At 38.6% G+C, this 16,563-nt stretch overlaps 1 protein-coding gene across 5 annotated transcripts in view; it reads left to right on the top strand.

Moving 5' to 3' along the window:
* Nucleotides 1-16,563, top strand: part of OPHN1 (oligophrenin 1) — a 627,552-nt gene that overhangs the window by 313,096 nt on the left and 297,893 nt on the right. For all 5 annotated transcript variants that reach the window (XM_027535147.1, XM_027535145.1, XM_027535143.1 and 2 more), the window contains 2 exons: nt 3,184-3,285; nt 14,268-14,378. In XM_027535147.1, coding sequence (XP_027390948.1) covers nt 3,184-3,285; nt 14,268-14,378 — 213 coding nt within the window. The remainder of the gene's footprint in view (nt 1-3,183; nt 3,286-14,267; nt 14,379-16,563) is intronic.

Here is a 16,563-nt window from a genome sequence, read left to right as displayed (position 1 = left end):
CATGCTGCAATTCGTGGGGTCGCAAAGAGTCCGACATGACTCAGCGACTGAACTGAACTGAATGTAAGTGTCTTTGCTTCTCTTTCCTTATATTTCACCCTCTCCTCCCCTCTCCCCATGTCTGTAAGTCTATTCTCTATGTCTGTTTCTCCATTGCTGTCCTGTAAAAAAATTCTTCACTACCATTTTTCTAGATTCTGTATATATGCGTTGGAATATGATATTTATCTTTCTCTTTCTGACTTACTTCTCTCTGTACAATAGGCTCTAAGTTTATCCACCTTACTAGAACTGACTGAAATATGTTCCTTTTTATGGCTAAGTCATATTCCATTGTGTATATGAACCACAACTTCTTTATCCATTTATCTGTCAATGGAAATCTAGGTTGCTTCCATGTTCTAGCTATTGTAAATAGTGCTGCAGTAAACAATGGGATACATATGTCTTTTTAATTTGGGTTTTCTCAGGGTATATGCCTAGGAGTGGAATTGCTGGGTCATATGGTGGTTTCATTCCTAGTATTTTTTTTAATTAATTCATTTTTTATTGAAGAATAATTTCTTTACGGAATTTTGCTGTTTTCTGTCAAACCTCAACATGAATGAGCCATAGGTATACATATATCCCCTTCCTTTTGAACCTCCTTCCCATCTCCCTCCCCATCCCACCCCTCTAGGTTGATACAGAGCCCCTGTTTGAGTTTCCTGAGCCATACAGCAAATTCCCATTGGCTATCTATTTTACATATGGTAATGTAAGTTTCCATGTTACTCTTTCCATACATCTCACCCTCTCTCCCCTCTCCCAATGTTCATAATTCTATTCTCTGTGTCTGTTTCTCCATTGCTGCCCTGTAAGTAAGTTCTTCAGTACCATTTTTTCTAGATTCTGTATATATGTGTAAGAACACAGTGTTTATCTTTTTCTTTCTGACTCACTTCACTGTGTTCTAGGTTCTAGGTACATCTACCTCATCAAAACTGGCTCAAATGTGTTCCTTTTTATGGATGAGTAATATTCCATTGTATATATATATATACCACGACTTCTTTATCCATTTGTCTGTCAATGGACACCTAGGTTGCTTCCATGTTCTAGCTATTGTAAATAGTACTGCAATGAACAATGGAATACGTGTGTCTCTTTCAGTTTTGAGTTCCTCAGGGAATATGCCTAGGAGTGGGTTTGCTGGGTCATATGGTGGTTTTTTGTTTTGTTTTGTTTTTATTTTATTTTTAAACTTTACATAATTGTATTAGTTTTGTCAAATATCAAAATGAATCCACCACAGGTATACATGTGTTCCCCATCCTGAACCCTCCTCCCTCCTCCCTCCCCATACCATCCCTCTGGGTCGTCCCAGTGCTCTGGCCCCAAGCATCCAGTATCGTGCATCGAACCTGGACTGGCATCTCGTTTCATACATGATATTTTACATGTTTCAATGCCATTCTCCCAAATCTTCCCACCCTCTCCCTCTCCCACAGAGTCCATAAGACTGTTCTATACATCAGTGTCTCTTTTGCTGTCTCATACTCAGGGTTATTGTTACCATCTTTCTAAATTCCATATATATGCGTTAGTATACTGTATTGGTGTTTTTCCTTCTGGCTTACTTCACTCTGTGGAATAGGCTCCAGTTTCATATAGTGGTTTTATTCCTAGTTTTTTAAGGAATCTCCGTACCATCTTCCATAGTGGCTGTATCAATTTACATTCCCACCAACAGTGCAAGAGCATTCCTTTTTCTCCACACCCTCTCCAGCATTTATTGTTTGTAGACTTTTTGATGATGGCCATTCTGGCTGGTGTGAGATGATATCTAATTATAGTTTTGATTTGCATTTCTCTAATAATGAGTGATGTTAAACATCTTTTCATGTGTTTTCTAGCCTTCTGTCTGTCTTCTTTGGAGAAAAGTCCGTTTAGGTCTTTTCCCCACTTTTTGATTGGGTTGTTTGTTTTTCTTGTATTGAGTTGTATGAGTTGCTTGTATATTTTGAAAATTAATCCTTTGTCAGTTGTTTTATTGATTTTCTCCCATTCTAAGGGTTGTCTATTTACCTTGCTTTTAGTTTCCTTTGCCGGGCAAAAGCTTTTAAGTTTAATCAGGTCCCAGTTGTTTACTTTTGTTTTATTTCCATTACTCTAGGAGGCAGATCATAGAGGATCTTACTTTGATTTATGTTATTGAGTGTTCTGCCTATATTTTCCTCTAAGAGTTTTATAGTTTCTGGTCGTACATTTAGGTCTTTAATTCATTTTGAGTTTATGTAAAAAGCACATTCTTGACAGATAAGAGGTCATTCAGTTTTGTCCTGGCTTTCTGCCCAGCAATAGATTGCCTCTAGAAATAAACCACGGGTGAGGTATATTCTTTTCCTGTGTGTAACTTGCTTTGCCTCATCTAATACTTGGCATGCTATAGGTACTCAGTGAGTTTAGATTTCCTATGTGACAACGCAAGCTTTTTACATGAATTTCCCAATGTGGTGCTGAGAGGATTCCAGGATGTCAGCATTAGTCTGTGACAAGCTAGCATTCTTAGTGCTCCTTTGGAGACTGTGTGATTTCTATTAATTGTTGTGCTGAGAGGCAGAGAGCTTAACACAAATAACGAGTGAGTCTTCCATCCCTCATAAGGCTTTTCAACTCCTGATTTTCAGTTAAGCCTTGCAGGATTTTTTCATATCTTTAACATCATCTTTTAACATGTTGTACTGAAATGCTTAAACAGTATCAAAGAACTTATAATTTACAGATTCAGTCTTAGATTCCAATTTTTTGGGGAATGTTTTACTTATTATTGGACTGTCTATATGCATTATAAATTAACATTTGAAAGGCATATTCACTGTTGACTATTGTGTTCCTTCTTCTTTTCAAAAATTAATGTAGTTTATACATGTGAAAATATTGAGGAGAAAAAAAAAATTAACTGGTATACAGGTGAATTTTAAGTGCCATTGTCTGAGCATTAGCTCCCAGAGCCTTTAGCTATACCAATAGGAACTACCCTTTGCATAGGTGAAGTTGTTCAAGGTTATATTTGAAGAAGCTGAAACTGCTGAGACAAAATCCTGACTTGCTTTTCTGACACTGTGTTGTTCATTCTCATTTCTGAGCAGATTAAATTAAAATCACAGACATCTTACTCTTTACCTTCTCTCTCACCTCTAGGAGCGGAAAAAGAAATTTGAAAAGGATGGAGAGAGGTTTTATTCCTTACTGGATCGGCACTTACATCTGTCTTCCAAAAAGAAAGAATCTCAGTTACAAGAGGTATGTTCAAAAAGCCTGTCCCTGCCTTCTGTTACCAGGTATGCCTTGGTACATGGCAGCTTCCTGTTGCAAGGGTTTTCTCTTACTCTGCCTCAGCAGAGAACCATGTATAATGGTTGTGCTTGCAGATTAAACTATGGCCAGGGTTTCAGGACTCCTGAGTTCTTAAGTCAGCTCCTCCACAAACTCACAGTGTGACTTTGGATAAGATATTTCTTTCCTGGCCTCAGTTTCTCTGTCAAAGGAAGTGTGGTACCACTCACAGATCCCTTCCAGTTCTAAGTTTTTGATTCCAGATGAGGTTATAGAGTTAAACTAGCATTGTAGGACAGAAGAAGATGATGAAGGAGTAAGATGGGGAGATCACCTGCCTCCCACAAATACATAAAAAATTCATCAGAATATGGAACAAGTCCTACAGAACAGCTTCTAAATGACAGAAGAACACTCCAAACCTCCAAAAAAGCAAGCAAATCTCCTTAGAATGAGGTAGGACAAAGGATAAACACACACACACACAAAGACAAAGGACTTCAGGGCGGGAGTTTGTGCCCCAAGAGAGGTAGGGAGTCATGAAGGAGGAAAAGTTTCTGAGCACTTATAAAGCCCCTCACAGGCGGGACCAAGTGGGGAGCTGTGAAACCTCAGAGTGCTGTGCAACAGCAGCGACTCAGAAGGCAAAATACTGAGAAAGCTGCCTAACAGCACTTCTCAGCCCATAAGCAGCTTACAAGCCCCAACCTGGAATGGGGGAGTGGCCATGCAGGGAGCCAGGCTCCGATGAAGATCCCAGGGAGAGGTAGGGGGCTGGTGGCCTTGACAATGTGTGCTGAGAGTGCTACTTTGACAAGGCTGTGGAATTAGACATGCCTGCCACTGCCAAAGCCAGGAAAGGTGCTGGAAGCAACAGAAAAAACACTGCTGATACATTGCCAATCCCAGAGGTTGCAGCTAGCACCAGGCCATGAGCAGGCACAGGTTACTGCCCACACCTTGCAGGGAACTTTAACAGCTTGGCTCTTTCTAGAGACCCATGAACTGGGGTCCCTAGACCCCAGTTTTCTCTGGGAAAATTCACAAGCTGCCTTAGACTGTAACAGCATCCAACAGCTTACTACTTTCATAGGCATTCCCTTGTACAACTCATATGTGGCTGCCATATCCTCCTCTCTCCCCGGCCCAAGAGAGCAAGTGAGCATTAATGAGCCTCAGCCTTCACTCTCTTATGTCCAGGTGGGGAACAGACTGTGGACTCTAGGAGAAACTGTGAACTTTAGGAGCTACTAGGAACTGAATTGAGGCCAGATGTGAGACTGACTCCATGCTGCCCACAAGTTTCAGAGACCTTCCTAGAAGTATTAGAAGACTTTGGTGTAGGTTTCATTGAGTATTCTGGGCTGCTGAGTGTTGCCTTTACCACTAATATAGGGAACTTGTCTTTTGCGTTGTGTGGCTTGTGAGGTCTTGGAGCTTCAATAGGCAACGAGCCTGAACCCCTGAGGTAGAGACGCAAGCCCAAGGCTTTGAACCACTAGAGTATACCGACCCTAGGGAACATTAATAGATAAGAGACCCTGAAAGGACTCCATCTCAACACCAAAGCCAAGCCCACCCAAAGGACAGCAAACACCAATACCCACCCCATGCTAATCCTTCAAGAAAACAGAAACAAAACATTACACACTAGCAGACAGGCTGCCCAAAGCAACACTGAACCCATAGACACACCAAAACCTACTGGTCATAGTGCTACCCATTAGAGAGATGAGACCCAGTTCCATCAACCAGAACACAGGCACAAGTCCCCCCAACCAGGAAACCTTTACATGGCGCTGGTCCAACCTCATTCATGGGCCACTGACTCCACAACTAAGAATAATGACCTTTTTTCTTTTTTTAAAAATCACAATCTTCATTTCCATTATATACTTCTACCTCTGCACTGGCCTTCTGTGGTGCTGTGGATTTTTTTTTTCCTTTTTGAATTTTTTGTTTTTCTTCTGTTTGACTGTTTTTAAAAAATTATTTTCCTGCTGCAGTTGTTTAATATATTTAAATAATTTTTACATACTTCTATTTAACCTCACTTTTCTTTTTTCTTCCTTTTCTTTTTCTTTTTTTTTTCCCCTTATTTTATTCTTTTTTCACCGTGTTTGCTAATTTGTTTTGTCTTCTTTGCTTTATTCCCCAATTGGCACTCTGCTTTGTTCTGTTTTCCAGTTTAAGTTTTAATTGGCTCTGTTTTCAATTGGTTGATATCATTTTTGGTTTCCTTTGCTTGCCAAGTCCGTCTCTTGTACTTTCATTTCTTTGGAATATTTTTGTTATGTTTGTGTATGTGTTAAGTATGTGTATGTGTATATGTTCCACTGTTTTTGTAATTTTCTGTTTGATTTGTATTTACCGTTTGTCTGGGTTTGTCTTTTGTTTCTTTCAATGTTTTGTTATTCATCTCTGTGTGTTTGTTTTAATCCCATTTAATGCCATAACAAACAACTTGAGGAATCTCAGTCCCCTGACCAGGGATTGGGCCTGAGTCTTTGGAGTGGGAGTACTGAATCCAGGACCTCAGAGTGCCAGAGAACTCCTAATCCCAGGGAGTATTAATTAGTGAGAAATTCCATGAAGGCCTACACCTGTATACAAAACCTAGTATCACACAGCTGCTGACGGCACCCAGTGCAGGATGCCTCACCCAAGCAACAAACAAGACAAAAACACAAAAACAGTCATCACCAGATAGGATTCCCTCAGACACTCCAAAATATACCACTTCACACAACCCTGCCTATCAGAGGGGAGAAAATGCAGGCACAAGTCACCCCCAACACGAAGGCAACACAAACCACTAGACCAACATTAACTATTGAGGGTAGAACCCAAAAGGAAGAAGAAATACAACCATAAAGCCTTGGAAAAGAAGACCTCAAACACATTAAGTTAGAAAAAAATGAAAAGACAGAGAAATACAGCACAAATGAAGGAACAAGGTAGAATTTCACAAGACCAAACAAATGAAGAGGAAATAGGCAAACTACCTGAAAAAGAATTCAAAGTAATGATACTAAAGATGTACTAAGGCCTCAAAAATAGAATGGAGAAAATGCAAGAATAAATTAACACACTTAACAAGGACCTAGAGGAAATAAACAGATGAATAGCACAATTACTGAAATTAAAAGTACTCTGGAAGTAATCAATAGTAGAATAACTGAGGCAGAACAGATAAGTGAGCTGGAAGATAGAATGGTGGAAATAACTGCTAAAGAGCAGAATAAAGGAATGGAATCAAAATAATTAAGGATAACCTCAGAGACATCTGGGACAATGTTAAATGTACCAACATTCTAATTATAGTGGTCTCAGATGAAGAAGAGAAAAACAAGGGGTCTGAGAAAATTTTTGAAAAGGTTATGGTTAAAAAAAAAACTTACCCAATATGGGAAAGAAAATAGTCAATCAAGTCCAAGAAGCACAGAGAGTTCTATATAGGATAAACGCAAGGAGAAACATGTCAAGACACATACTAATCAAACTAACAAATAGTAAATACAAAGAAAAAAATTAAAAGCAGCAAGGGAAAAGGAACAAGTAATGTACAAAGGGAAACCCATATGATTAACAGCTGATCTTCCAGCAGAAACTCTGCAGTCCAGAAGGAAATGGCAGGATATATTTGAAGTACTGAAAGAAAAAAAAATCCATAACCAAGATTGCACTACCTGGCAAGGATCTTATTCAAAACTGATAGAGAAAACAAAAGTGTTACAGACAAGCAAAATTTAAGTGAGTTTAGCACCACCAAACCAGCTTTACAACAAATGTTAAAGGCATTGCTATAGGCTATGGTTTTTCCAGTGGTCATGTATGGATGTGAGAGTTGGACTGTGAAGAAGGCTAAGCGCCGAAGAATTGATGCCTTTGAACTGTGGTGTTGGAGAAGACTCTTGAGAGTCCCTTGGACTGCAAGGAGATCCAACCAGTCCATTCTGAAGATCAGCCCTGGGTGTTCTTTGGAAGGAATGATGCTAAAGCTGAAACTCCAGTACTTTGGCCACCTCATGCGAAGAGTTAACTCATTGGAAAAGACTCTGATGCTGGGAGGGATTGGGGGCAGGAGGAGAAGGGGATGTCAGAGGATGAGATGGCTGGATGGTATCACTGACTTGATGGACGTGAGTCTGAGTGAACTCCAGGTGATGAGGCCTGGCGTGCTGTGATTTATGGGGTCGCAAAGAGTCAGATACGACTGAGCGACTGAACTGAACTGATAGGCAAGAAACACAAGAGAAAGAAGAGACCTACAAAAACAAACCAAAACAATTATGAAAATGCCAGTAGGAACATATATAAAAATAATTACTTTAAATGTAAATGAATTAAACACCACAACTAATAAACTCTGACTGGCTGAATGGATACAAAAACAAGACCCATATATATGATGTCTACAAGAAATCCACTTTAAGATCTAGTGACAGATAAAGACTGAAAGTAAGAGGATGGAAAAAAGATATTCTATGCAAATGAAAATCAAAAGAAAGCCAGAGTGTCCATCCTCATATCAGACAAAACAGACTTTAAAATAAAAAATATTACAGGAGATAAAAAAGGACAATATATAATGATCAAGGGATTAATCCAAGAAGACATAAAAATTTTAAATAATTATGCACCCAACATTGGAACACCTCAACACGTAAGACAAACTCTAACAGACATACAAGAGGAAATTGCCAGTAACACAATAATAGTAGGCGACTGTAACATCCCACTTACACCATAGGACATATCATCAAATAAGAAAATTGATAAGGAAACACAAACCTTAATTGAAATTTTAGACAAAATGGACCTAATTGATATATTCAGGACATTCCATCCAAATGCAGAAGAATACACTTTCTTCTCAAGTGAACATGGAACATTCTCCAGGATAGACCACATCTTGGATCACAAATCAAGCCTAAGTGAACTGAAGAAAATTGGAATCATATCAAGCATCTTTCCTGACCATAACACTGTGAGACTAGATATCAGTTACAGAAGAAAAAAGACTGTGAAAGCACACACATAGCGATTAAATAATACATTTCTAAGTAATGAATAGGTTACTGAAGGAAGAAGGAAAGTTAAAATATTCCTAGGTAAAAAATGACAGCAAAAATATGACAACCCAAAGCCTGTGAGATGCAGCAAAAGCAGTTCTAAGAAGGAAGTTTAAAGCAATACAATCAATCTTACCTTAAAAAATAGAAAAACATTGAATAGACAAATTAACTTTACATGTCAAATAACAGCTGGAAAAAGAATAACACAAAATACCAAAGTTAGTAGAAGGAAAGAAATCATAATATCAGAGCAGAAATAGATGAAAAGAAATGAAGGAAACAATAGTAAAGATTAATAAAACTAAAAGCTGGTTCTCTGAGAACAGAAACAATATTGAAAAAAACCATTGTCCAAACTCATCAAGAAAAAAAGGGAGAAAAATCAAATGAACAAAATTAGGAATGAAAATGGAGAGGTTAGAACAGGAAAATGCAGAAATACAAAGGATCATAAGAGATAATTAAGAGCAACTATATGCCAAATATGGACAAGCTGGAGGAAATGGATAGATTCTTTGAAAAGTTCAGCCTTCCAAGATTGAACCAGGAAGAAATAGAAATTATGAATAAGCCAATCACAAACACTGAAATTGAAACTGTGATAAAATGTCTCCCCCAAAAACAGAAAACCAGGTCCAAATGGCTTCACAGAATTCTGTCAAACATTTAGAGAAGAGCTAATGCCTATTCTTTTGAAACTCTTCCAAAAATTGCAGAGAAAGGAATATTTGCGAATACATTCTGTGAGGTCACCATCACCCTAATACCAAAACCAGACAAAGACATCACACAAAAAAGAAAATTACAGGCCAATATCACTGATGAACATAGATGCAAATACCCTCAACAAAATTCTAGCAAACAGAATTCAAAAAAGATTAAAATATCATACACCATGATCAAGTCAGGTTTATCCCAGTTATGCAAGGATTCTTCAATACACACAAGTCAGTCAATGGGAGACATCATGTTAATAAATAGAAAGATAAAATCCATATCAAAATCTCAATAGATGCAGAAAAAACTTTGACAGAATTCAATACCCATTTATGATAAAACTTCAAAAATTGGACATAAAAGGAACTTAACATAATAAAGGTCAAATACAGCCAACCCACAGCAAACAGTATTCTCAATGGTGAAAAACTGAAAGCATTCCCTCTAAGATCAGGAGCAAGACAAGCCTGCCTACTCTTGCCACTATTATTTAACATAGTTTTGGAATTCTCAACTATGGCAATCAGAGAAGAATGAGAAATAAAGGGAATCCAGATTGGAAAGGTGACTGAGATTGGAAAGGAAGAAGTGAAACTCTATTTGCAGATGACATGATATTGTATGTAGAAAATCCTAAAGATTATATAACAAAATTATTAGAGCTAATCAGCAAATTCAGTATCACTGGATACAAGATCAATACACAGAATGCCTACCATCAAAAAAATCCACAAACCAGTGCTGGGGAGGATGTGGAGAAAAGGGAATGGTCTTGCACTGTTGGTGGGAATGTAAATTGATACAGACACTATGGAGGACAGTATGGAGATTCCTTATAAAACTATTAATAAAACTACCATATGACCCAGCAATACCACTTCTAGACATATACCATGAGGAAACCAAAATTGAAAAAGACACATGTACCCCAGTGTTCACTGCAGCACTATTTACACTAGCTGAGACATGGAAGCAACCTAAATGTCCATTGACAGATGAGTGGATAAAGAAGCTGTGGTGCATATATAAAATGGAATATTACTCAGCCATAAACAAGAATGCATTTGAGCCAGTTCTAATGAGGTGGATGAACCTAGAGCCTATTATACAGAGTGGATTAAGTCAGAAAGACAAAAACAAATATATATCACACACACACACACACATATATATATGTGTGTATATATATATATGGAATCTAGAGAGATGGTACTGATGAACCTATTTGCAGGGCAGAAATGAAGACAGATATACTGCTGGATGTATGGACATGGTGGAGGGGAGGAAAGAGAGGGTAAAACAAATGGAGACAGTAGCATGAAAGCATCTATGCTATGACTTGTAAAATGGATAGCCATTGGAAATTTCCTGTATAACTCAGGGAACTCAAACTAGGGGTCTGTAACAACCTAGAGGGGTGGAAAGGGTGGGAGGTGGGAAGGAAGTTCAAGAGTACAGGGACATATGTATACGTATGACTGATTCATGTTGATGTTTGGCAGAAAGCAAATCAATATTGTAAAGTAATTATTCCTCAATTTGAAAAATTTAAAAAGATAACTAGCATTGCATTTGATAGGTCAGGAATAGATATGCTTTTTTCTATGAGGTTTTCCAACAGTAAGTTTTTTATTTTAGGTTCTGCACTAGGTGTACAATCACAGAAAACTAACCAAATTGATCATATGGATCACAACCTTGTCTAACTCAATGAAACTATGAGCAGTGCTGTGTAGGGCAACCCAAGACAGATGGGATATGGTGGAGAGTTCTGATAAAACATGTTGGACTGGAGAAGGGAATGGCAAATCACTACAGCATTCTTGCTGTGAGGACCCCATGAATAGTATGAAAAGGCAAAAAGATGTGACAATGAAGGATGAACTCCCCAAGTTGGTAGGTGCCCAATATGCTACTGGAGAAGAGCAGAGAAATAGCTCCAGAAGGAATGAAGAGGCTGAGCCGAAGCGGAAACAGTGCCCAGTTGTGCATGTGTCTGGTGGTGAAAGTAAAGTCCTATGTTGTAAAGAACAACATTGCATAAGAGCCTTGGATGCTAGGTCAGTGAATCAAGGTAAATTGGAAGTGTTCAAACAGGAGAAGGCAAGAGTGAACATTGATATTTTAGGAATCAGTGAACTAAAATGGATGGGAATGGTCCATTTAATTTAGATGACCATTTTATTATATTGTGGGCAAAAATCCCTTAGAAGAAATGGAGTGGCCCTCACAGTCAACAAAAGAGTCCAAAATGCAGTACTTGGGTGCAATCTCAAAAACGATAGAAAGATCTCAGTTTGCTTTCAAGGCAAACCATACATCACAGTAATCAAATGTATGCCCTAACCACTAATGCCAAAGAAACTGAAGTAGAGCAGTTCTATGAAGAACTGCCACACATTCTAGAACTAACAACAACAAAAAAAGATGTCCTTCTCATCATAGGGGACTGGAATGCAAATGTAGGAAGACAAGAGATACCTGCAGGAACAGGAAACTTTGACCTTGGAGTACAAAATGAAGCAGGGCAAAGCTAACAGAGTTTTGCCAAGAGAACACATTGCTCATAGCGAACACCCTCTTCCAACGAAACAACAGATGACTCTAAACATGGACATCACCAGATGGTCAATACCAAAATCAGATTCATTATATTCTTTGCAGCTGAAGATGGAGAAATTCTAGTCAGTCAGAAAAAACAAGACCTGGAGCTGACTGTGACTTAGATCATGAACTCCGTATTGTAAAATTCAGACTTAAATTGAAGAAAGTAGGGAAAACCACTAGACCATTTCAGGTATGACCTAGATCAAATCCCTTACTATTATACAGTGGAAGTTACAAATAGATTAAAGGGATTAGATCTGATAGAGAGAGTACCCTAAGAACTATGAATGGAGGTTCATAACATTGTATAGGAGGTGGTGATCAAAACCATCCCCAAGAAAAAGAAATGCAAAAGAGCAAAATGGTTGTCTGAGGAGGCCTTACAAATAGTTGAGAAAAGAAGAGATTCAAAAAGCAAAGGAGAAAAGGAAAGATATACCCATCTGAATACAGAGTTCCAAAGAATAGCATTACTTTGCCAACATCTTAGAAGTGTTCTTTTTTCTTAGAAGTGTTCCATGTGAGTAAAGTCAGATTGTGTGAGCTCCACAGAACTATCAGAGTCTCACATTACTTTGCCAGCAAAGGTCTGCCTAGTCAAGGCTATGGTATTTCCAGTAGTCATGTATGGATGTGAGAGTTGGACTGTGGAGAAAGCTGAGTGTTGAAGAATTGATGGTTTTGAACTGTGGTGTTGGAGAATACTCTTGAGAGTCCCTTGGATTGCCAAGAGATGCAACCAGTCCATCCTAAAGGAGATCAGTCCTGAGTGTTCATTGGTAGGACTGATGTTGAAGCTGAAACTCTAATACTTTGGCCACCTGATGTGAAGGTCTGACTAATTTGAAAAGACCCTGATACTGGGAAATATTGAAGGTGAGAGGAGAAGGGGACTACAGAGGATGAGGTGATTGGATGGCATCACCGACTCAATGGATATGAGTTGGGGTAAATTCTGGGAGTTGGTGATGGACAAGGAGGCCTGGTGTGCTGCAGTCCATGTGGTCACAAAAAGTTGGACATGACTGAGCAGCTGAGCTGAACTGAACTGATGCTGGTTCTTTAGACTGTGTTTGTTGGTGTATTTCACTTTTTTGTACACTTTGTAACATTTTGTTGAATGATGAACATGATGCCCTGGGTAAAAGGAACAGAGATAAAAGGATGTTATTATGTGGTTTTATGCTTTATAGCAGAAAGTGAAGAGGAACTAAAAAGCCTCTTGATGAGAGTGAAAGTGGAGAGTGAAAAAGTTGGCTTAAAGCTCAACATTCAGAAAACGAAGATCATGGCATCCGGTCCCATCACTTCATGGGAAATAGATGGGGAAACAGTGGAAACAGTGTCAGACTTTATTTTTCTGGGCTCCAAAATCACTGCAGATGGTGACTGCAGCTGTGAAATTAAAAGACGCTTACTCCTTGGAAGGAAAGTTATGACCAACCTAGATAGCATATTCAAAAGCAGAGACATTACTTTGCCAACAAAGGTCCGTCTATTCAAGGCTATGGTTTTTCCTGTGGTCATGTATGGATGTGAGAGTTGGACTGTGAAGAAGGCTGAGCACCAAGGAATTGATGCTTTTGAACTGTGGTGTTGGAGAAGACTCTTGAGAGTCCCTTGGACTGCAAGGAGATCCAGCCAGTCCATTCTGAAGGAGATCAGCCCTGGGATTTCTTTGGAAGGAATGATGCTAAAGCTGAAACTAAAGTACTTTAGCAACCTCATGCGCAGAGTTGACTCATTGGAAAAGACTCTGATGCTGGGAGGATTGGGGGCAGGAGGAGAAGGGGATGACAGAGGATGAGATGGCTGGATGGCATCACTGACTCAATAGACGTGAGTCTCAGTGAACTCTGGGAGTTGGTGTTGGACAGGGAGGCCTGGCGTGCTGAGATTCATGGGATCGCAAAGAGTCGGACAGGACTGAGCGACTGATCTGATCAGATCTGATCTGATACTTATCTGACTAGGATTTAGACTGTGCTTAATTTTCTATAACTACTCTTGCTAGAAGTGAAAATCTCCTCTGGTATCTTCGTGTTTTGTCTTCCCTATTGTCTTTGGATTTTTTAAAAATTAATTAATGTATTTATTTTACTTTACAATATTGTATTGGTTTTTTAAGAGATCTTAAAGTCTGACACTTGTTGCAGCAACAGGCTTCTGTTTCTGGGCTTCTGCTCTGATAATCTCGGATTGTCTATATTCAACTATCTATCCAATTTTTGAGACAGTTGTTTTTCCTTTGACTTCAGTGGTCTATTGGTTCTAAGAAGAGTAGTTGATTCACAGTTTAGCTTTTCCTTGTATGAGGATGAGCACAATAACTTCCAAGCTTCTTATTTGTTAGGCCAGAAACCGGATATCGTGCATCAGTCACTTTTTCTATCTTGGCTTCATGTTCCCTATTTGTAAAATAAAGGGATAAGATCACTGCTTGGTAGTATAATTCTCTTCCAGCCCTAGCATTCTGTTGAATCCATAAACACTGACTTGCACGAATGACTATGCCAATATGTGACATTTATTACCCTTCTTCTTTAGGCAGACCTCCAGGTGGACAAGGAAAGGCACAATTTCTTTGAGTCGTCCCTCGATTATGTTTATCAAATACAGGAAGTTCAAGAGTCTAAGAAGTTCAATATTGTGGAGCCAGTAAGTTCTAATGATGAATGGTCTAAAAATATTTACCAAATGTCAAGTAAATGTAGAGAACTTTGATTATAAAATTGGAGTCTCGAAGAATATGAATATAGTCAGTTCTTAATAATGAATGTCAAAGAAATAGACACACTGGGTTGTGTTATTCTTGCTCTCTAACCAATGTTCTTTCACTCTTCCCCACCTTACTTCCTCCTGCAATTTCTCTCTATAGCTATGATTTTTCTTTATATTTCTTTTCCTCCTCTCCTTTCTCCTGTTCCTTGCTTTTTCTGTCACCCTTCATTTTACCTTGTTCTCCTACGTTCCTTCCTCTTACACTTTCATAAGGTTTCTGAAAATACCTATCATATCCCAGACACTCTTCTGAGAATGCATGTTTCTTGCATTCAATGACTTCCCATTCTATTTTTACTTATATCCTTTGAATATTTTTCTAATTAATTATCCTTAATATATTATAGAAGATGATGTACTGTGGTTTGATAAGTATTTTGATTTTTAGCAACTTTCTTTTTTATTATTAAAACAATGTAAAAAAAGTTGCAGAAAAAGCTAGAAAAAATTTTAATATATATAAAAGAAATACAACATATCCCCCATTTAGAGATGATCACTGTTAATATTGTGGTGTTTACCCCCTAAATTCTGTGTGTCTGTTATATTATTTTGTCCATCTATTGTGTCTATGTACTTGTTGTTGTGGGTGTGTGTACACATGTGCATGTGTGTGTACACATATTACACATAAGTATGTATATCTGTGTACATGTTATCTGTGATCACAGCTGTATGTATCTGTATATGTACAAATTTATATGTAAAAATGTATAGGTACATTTGCAAACAAATATTTATTCATTTATCCAATAAGCATTTATTGACCTCTGTTATATGCAGGCACTGTGCTAAACACTGGGTATCGTACAGTGAAAAAGCCTCAGTTTCTGTCTTTGTGAAGACTACACTTTCATGGGGTGGAAAGAAGGATACACATAAATAAAATAATTTGTGTTATGCTGCTGTTGTTGCTGCTAAGTCACTTCAGTCGTGTCTGACTCTGTGTGACCCCTTAGACGGCAGCCCACCAGGGCCCCCCATCCCTGGGATTCTCCAGGCAAGAACACTGGAGTTGGTTGCCATTTCCTTCTCCAGTTTGTGTTATGGTAATGGCTAAAACAAAGAACAGGAGCAGACAGCTACTTTAGGTCAAATGGTCAAGGGGGATCTCTGAAAGTGTCATATAAGATGAGATCTAAAGAAGGAAAAGATAAGGCAACGCGAATAATGGGAAGAGAACTTTGCAGGCACAGAAAAAAACACATGTACATAGTCCTTAAGTTAGTAAAGAATGGTGAGAATGGTGTCAGTAAGTCCTTAATGGTGTTAGTAAGTCCTTAATTTAGTAAAGAAAGGCAAGTATCACTGATGAAAGAAAAGGAGGGTGGCAGGAAATAATATCTGATAAGAAGGCATAGGACCTGTAGGCATGGTGAAGGGGTTATATTTTCGCCTGAACTGTAGTAAACAAATCACTGATGTATATTAAATAGGATATGACATGGGCTGATTTTGTTGTGTGGAGAAGGTTGGAAGAAGACAATGTTGGAAATGAGGAAATGAGTTAGCCTATCCCAGTGGTCTAGGCAAGTGAAAATCTTGCTTTGGGTTAGGGTGGTGGTAGTAGAAATAGAAAAGAATGATTGGATTAGAGATATATTTTGGAAGTAAAACTGGCAGGGCTTAATGATTGGTTAGACTAAGATGTGAGTGAAAGAAACCAGAAAACCAGTCCATCCTAAAGGAGATCAGTCCTGGGTGCTCATTGGAAGGACTGATGTTGAAGCTGAAACTCCAATACTTTGGCCACCTGATGTGAAGAGTTGACTCATTGGAAGAGACTCTGATGCTGGGAGGGATTGGGGGCAGGAAGAGAAGGGGACAACAGAGGATGAGATGGCTGGATGGCATCACCAACTCTATAGATATGAGTTTGAGTAAGCTCTGGGAGTTGGTGATGGACAGGGAGGCCTGTTGTGCTGCAGTCCATGGGGTCGCAAAGAGTCGGACATGACTGAGGCACTGAACTGAACATATGTATTAATACACACATATAGATGTGTTTGTATGCATATAGTATGTAAGTGCATATTTATATGTGCTTTGTTGTTTACTTTCT

This window comes from Bos indicus x Bos taurus, chromosome X (genome assembly GCF_003369695.1).
Source record: "Bos indicus x Bos taurus breed Angus x Brahman F1 hybrid chromosome X, Bos_hybrid_MaternalHap_v2.0, whole genome shotgun sequence".
In the NCBI taxonomy this organism is placed as follows: domain Eukaryota; kingdom Metazoa; phylum Chordata; class Mammalia; order Artiodactyla; family Bovidae; genus Bos; species Bos indicus x Bos taurus.
This window is presented reverse-complemented; position numbering and strand designations above follow the sequence as displayed.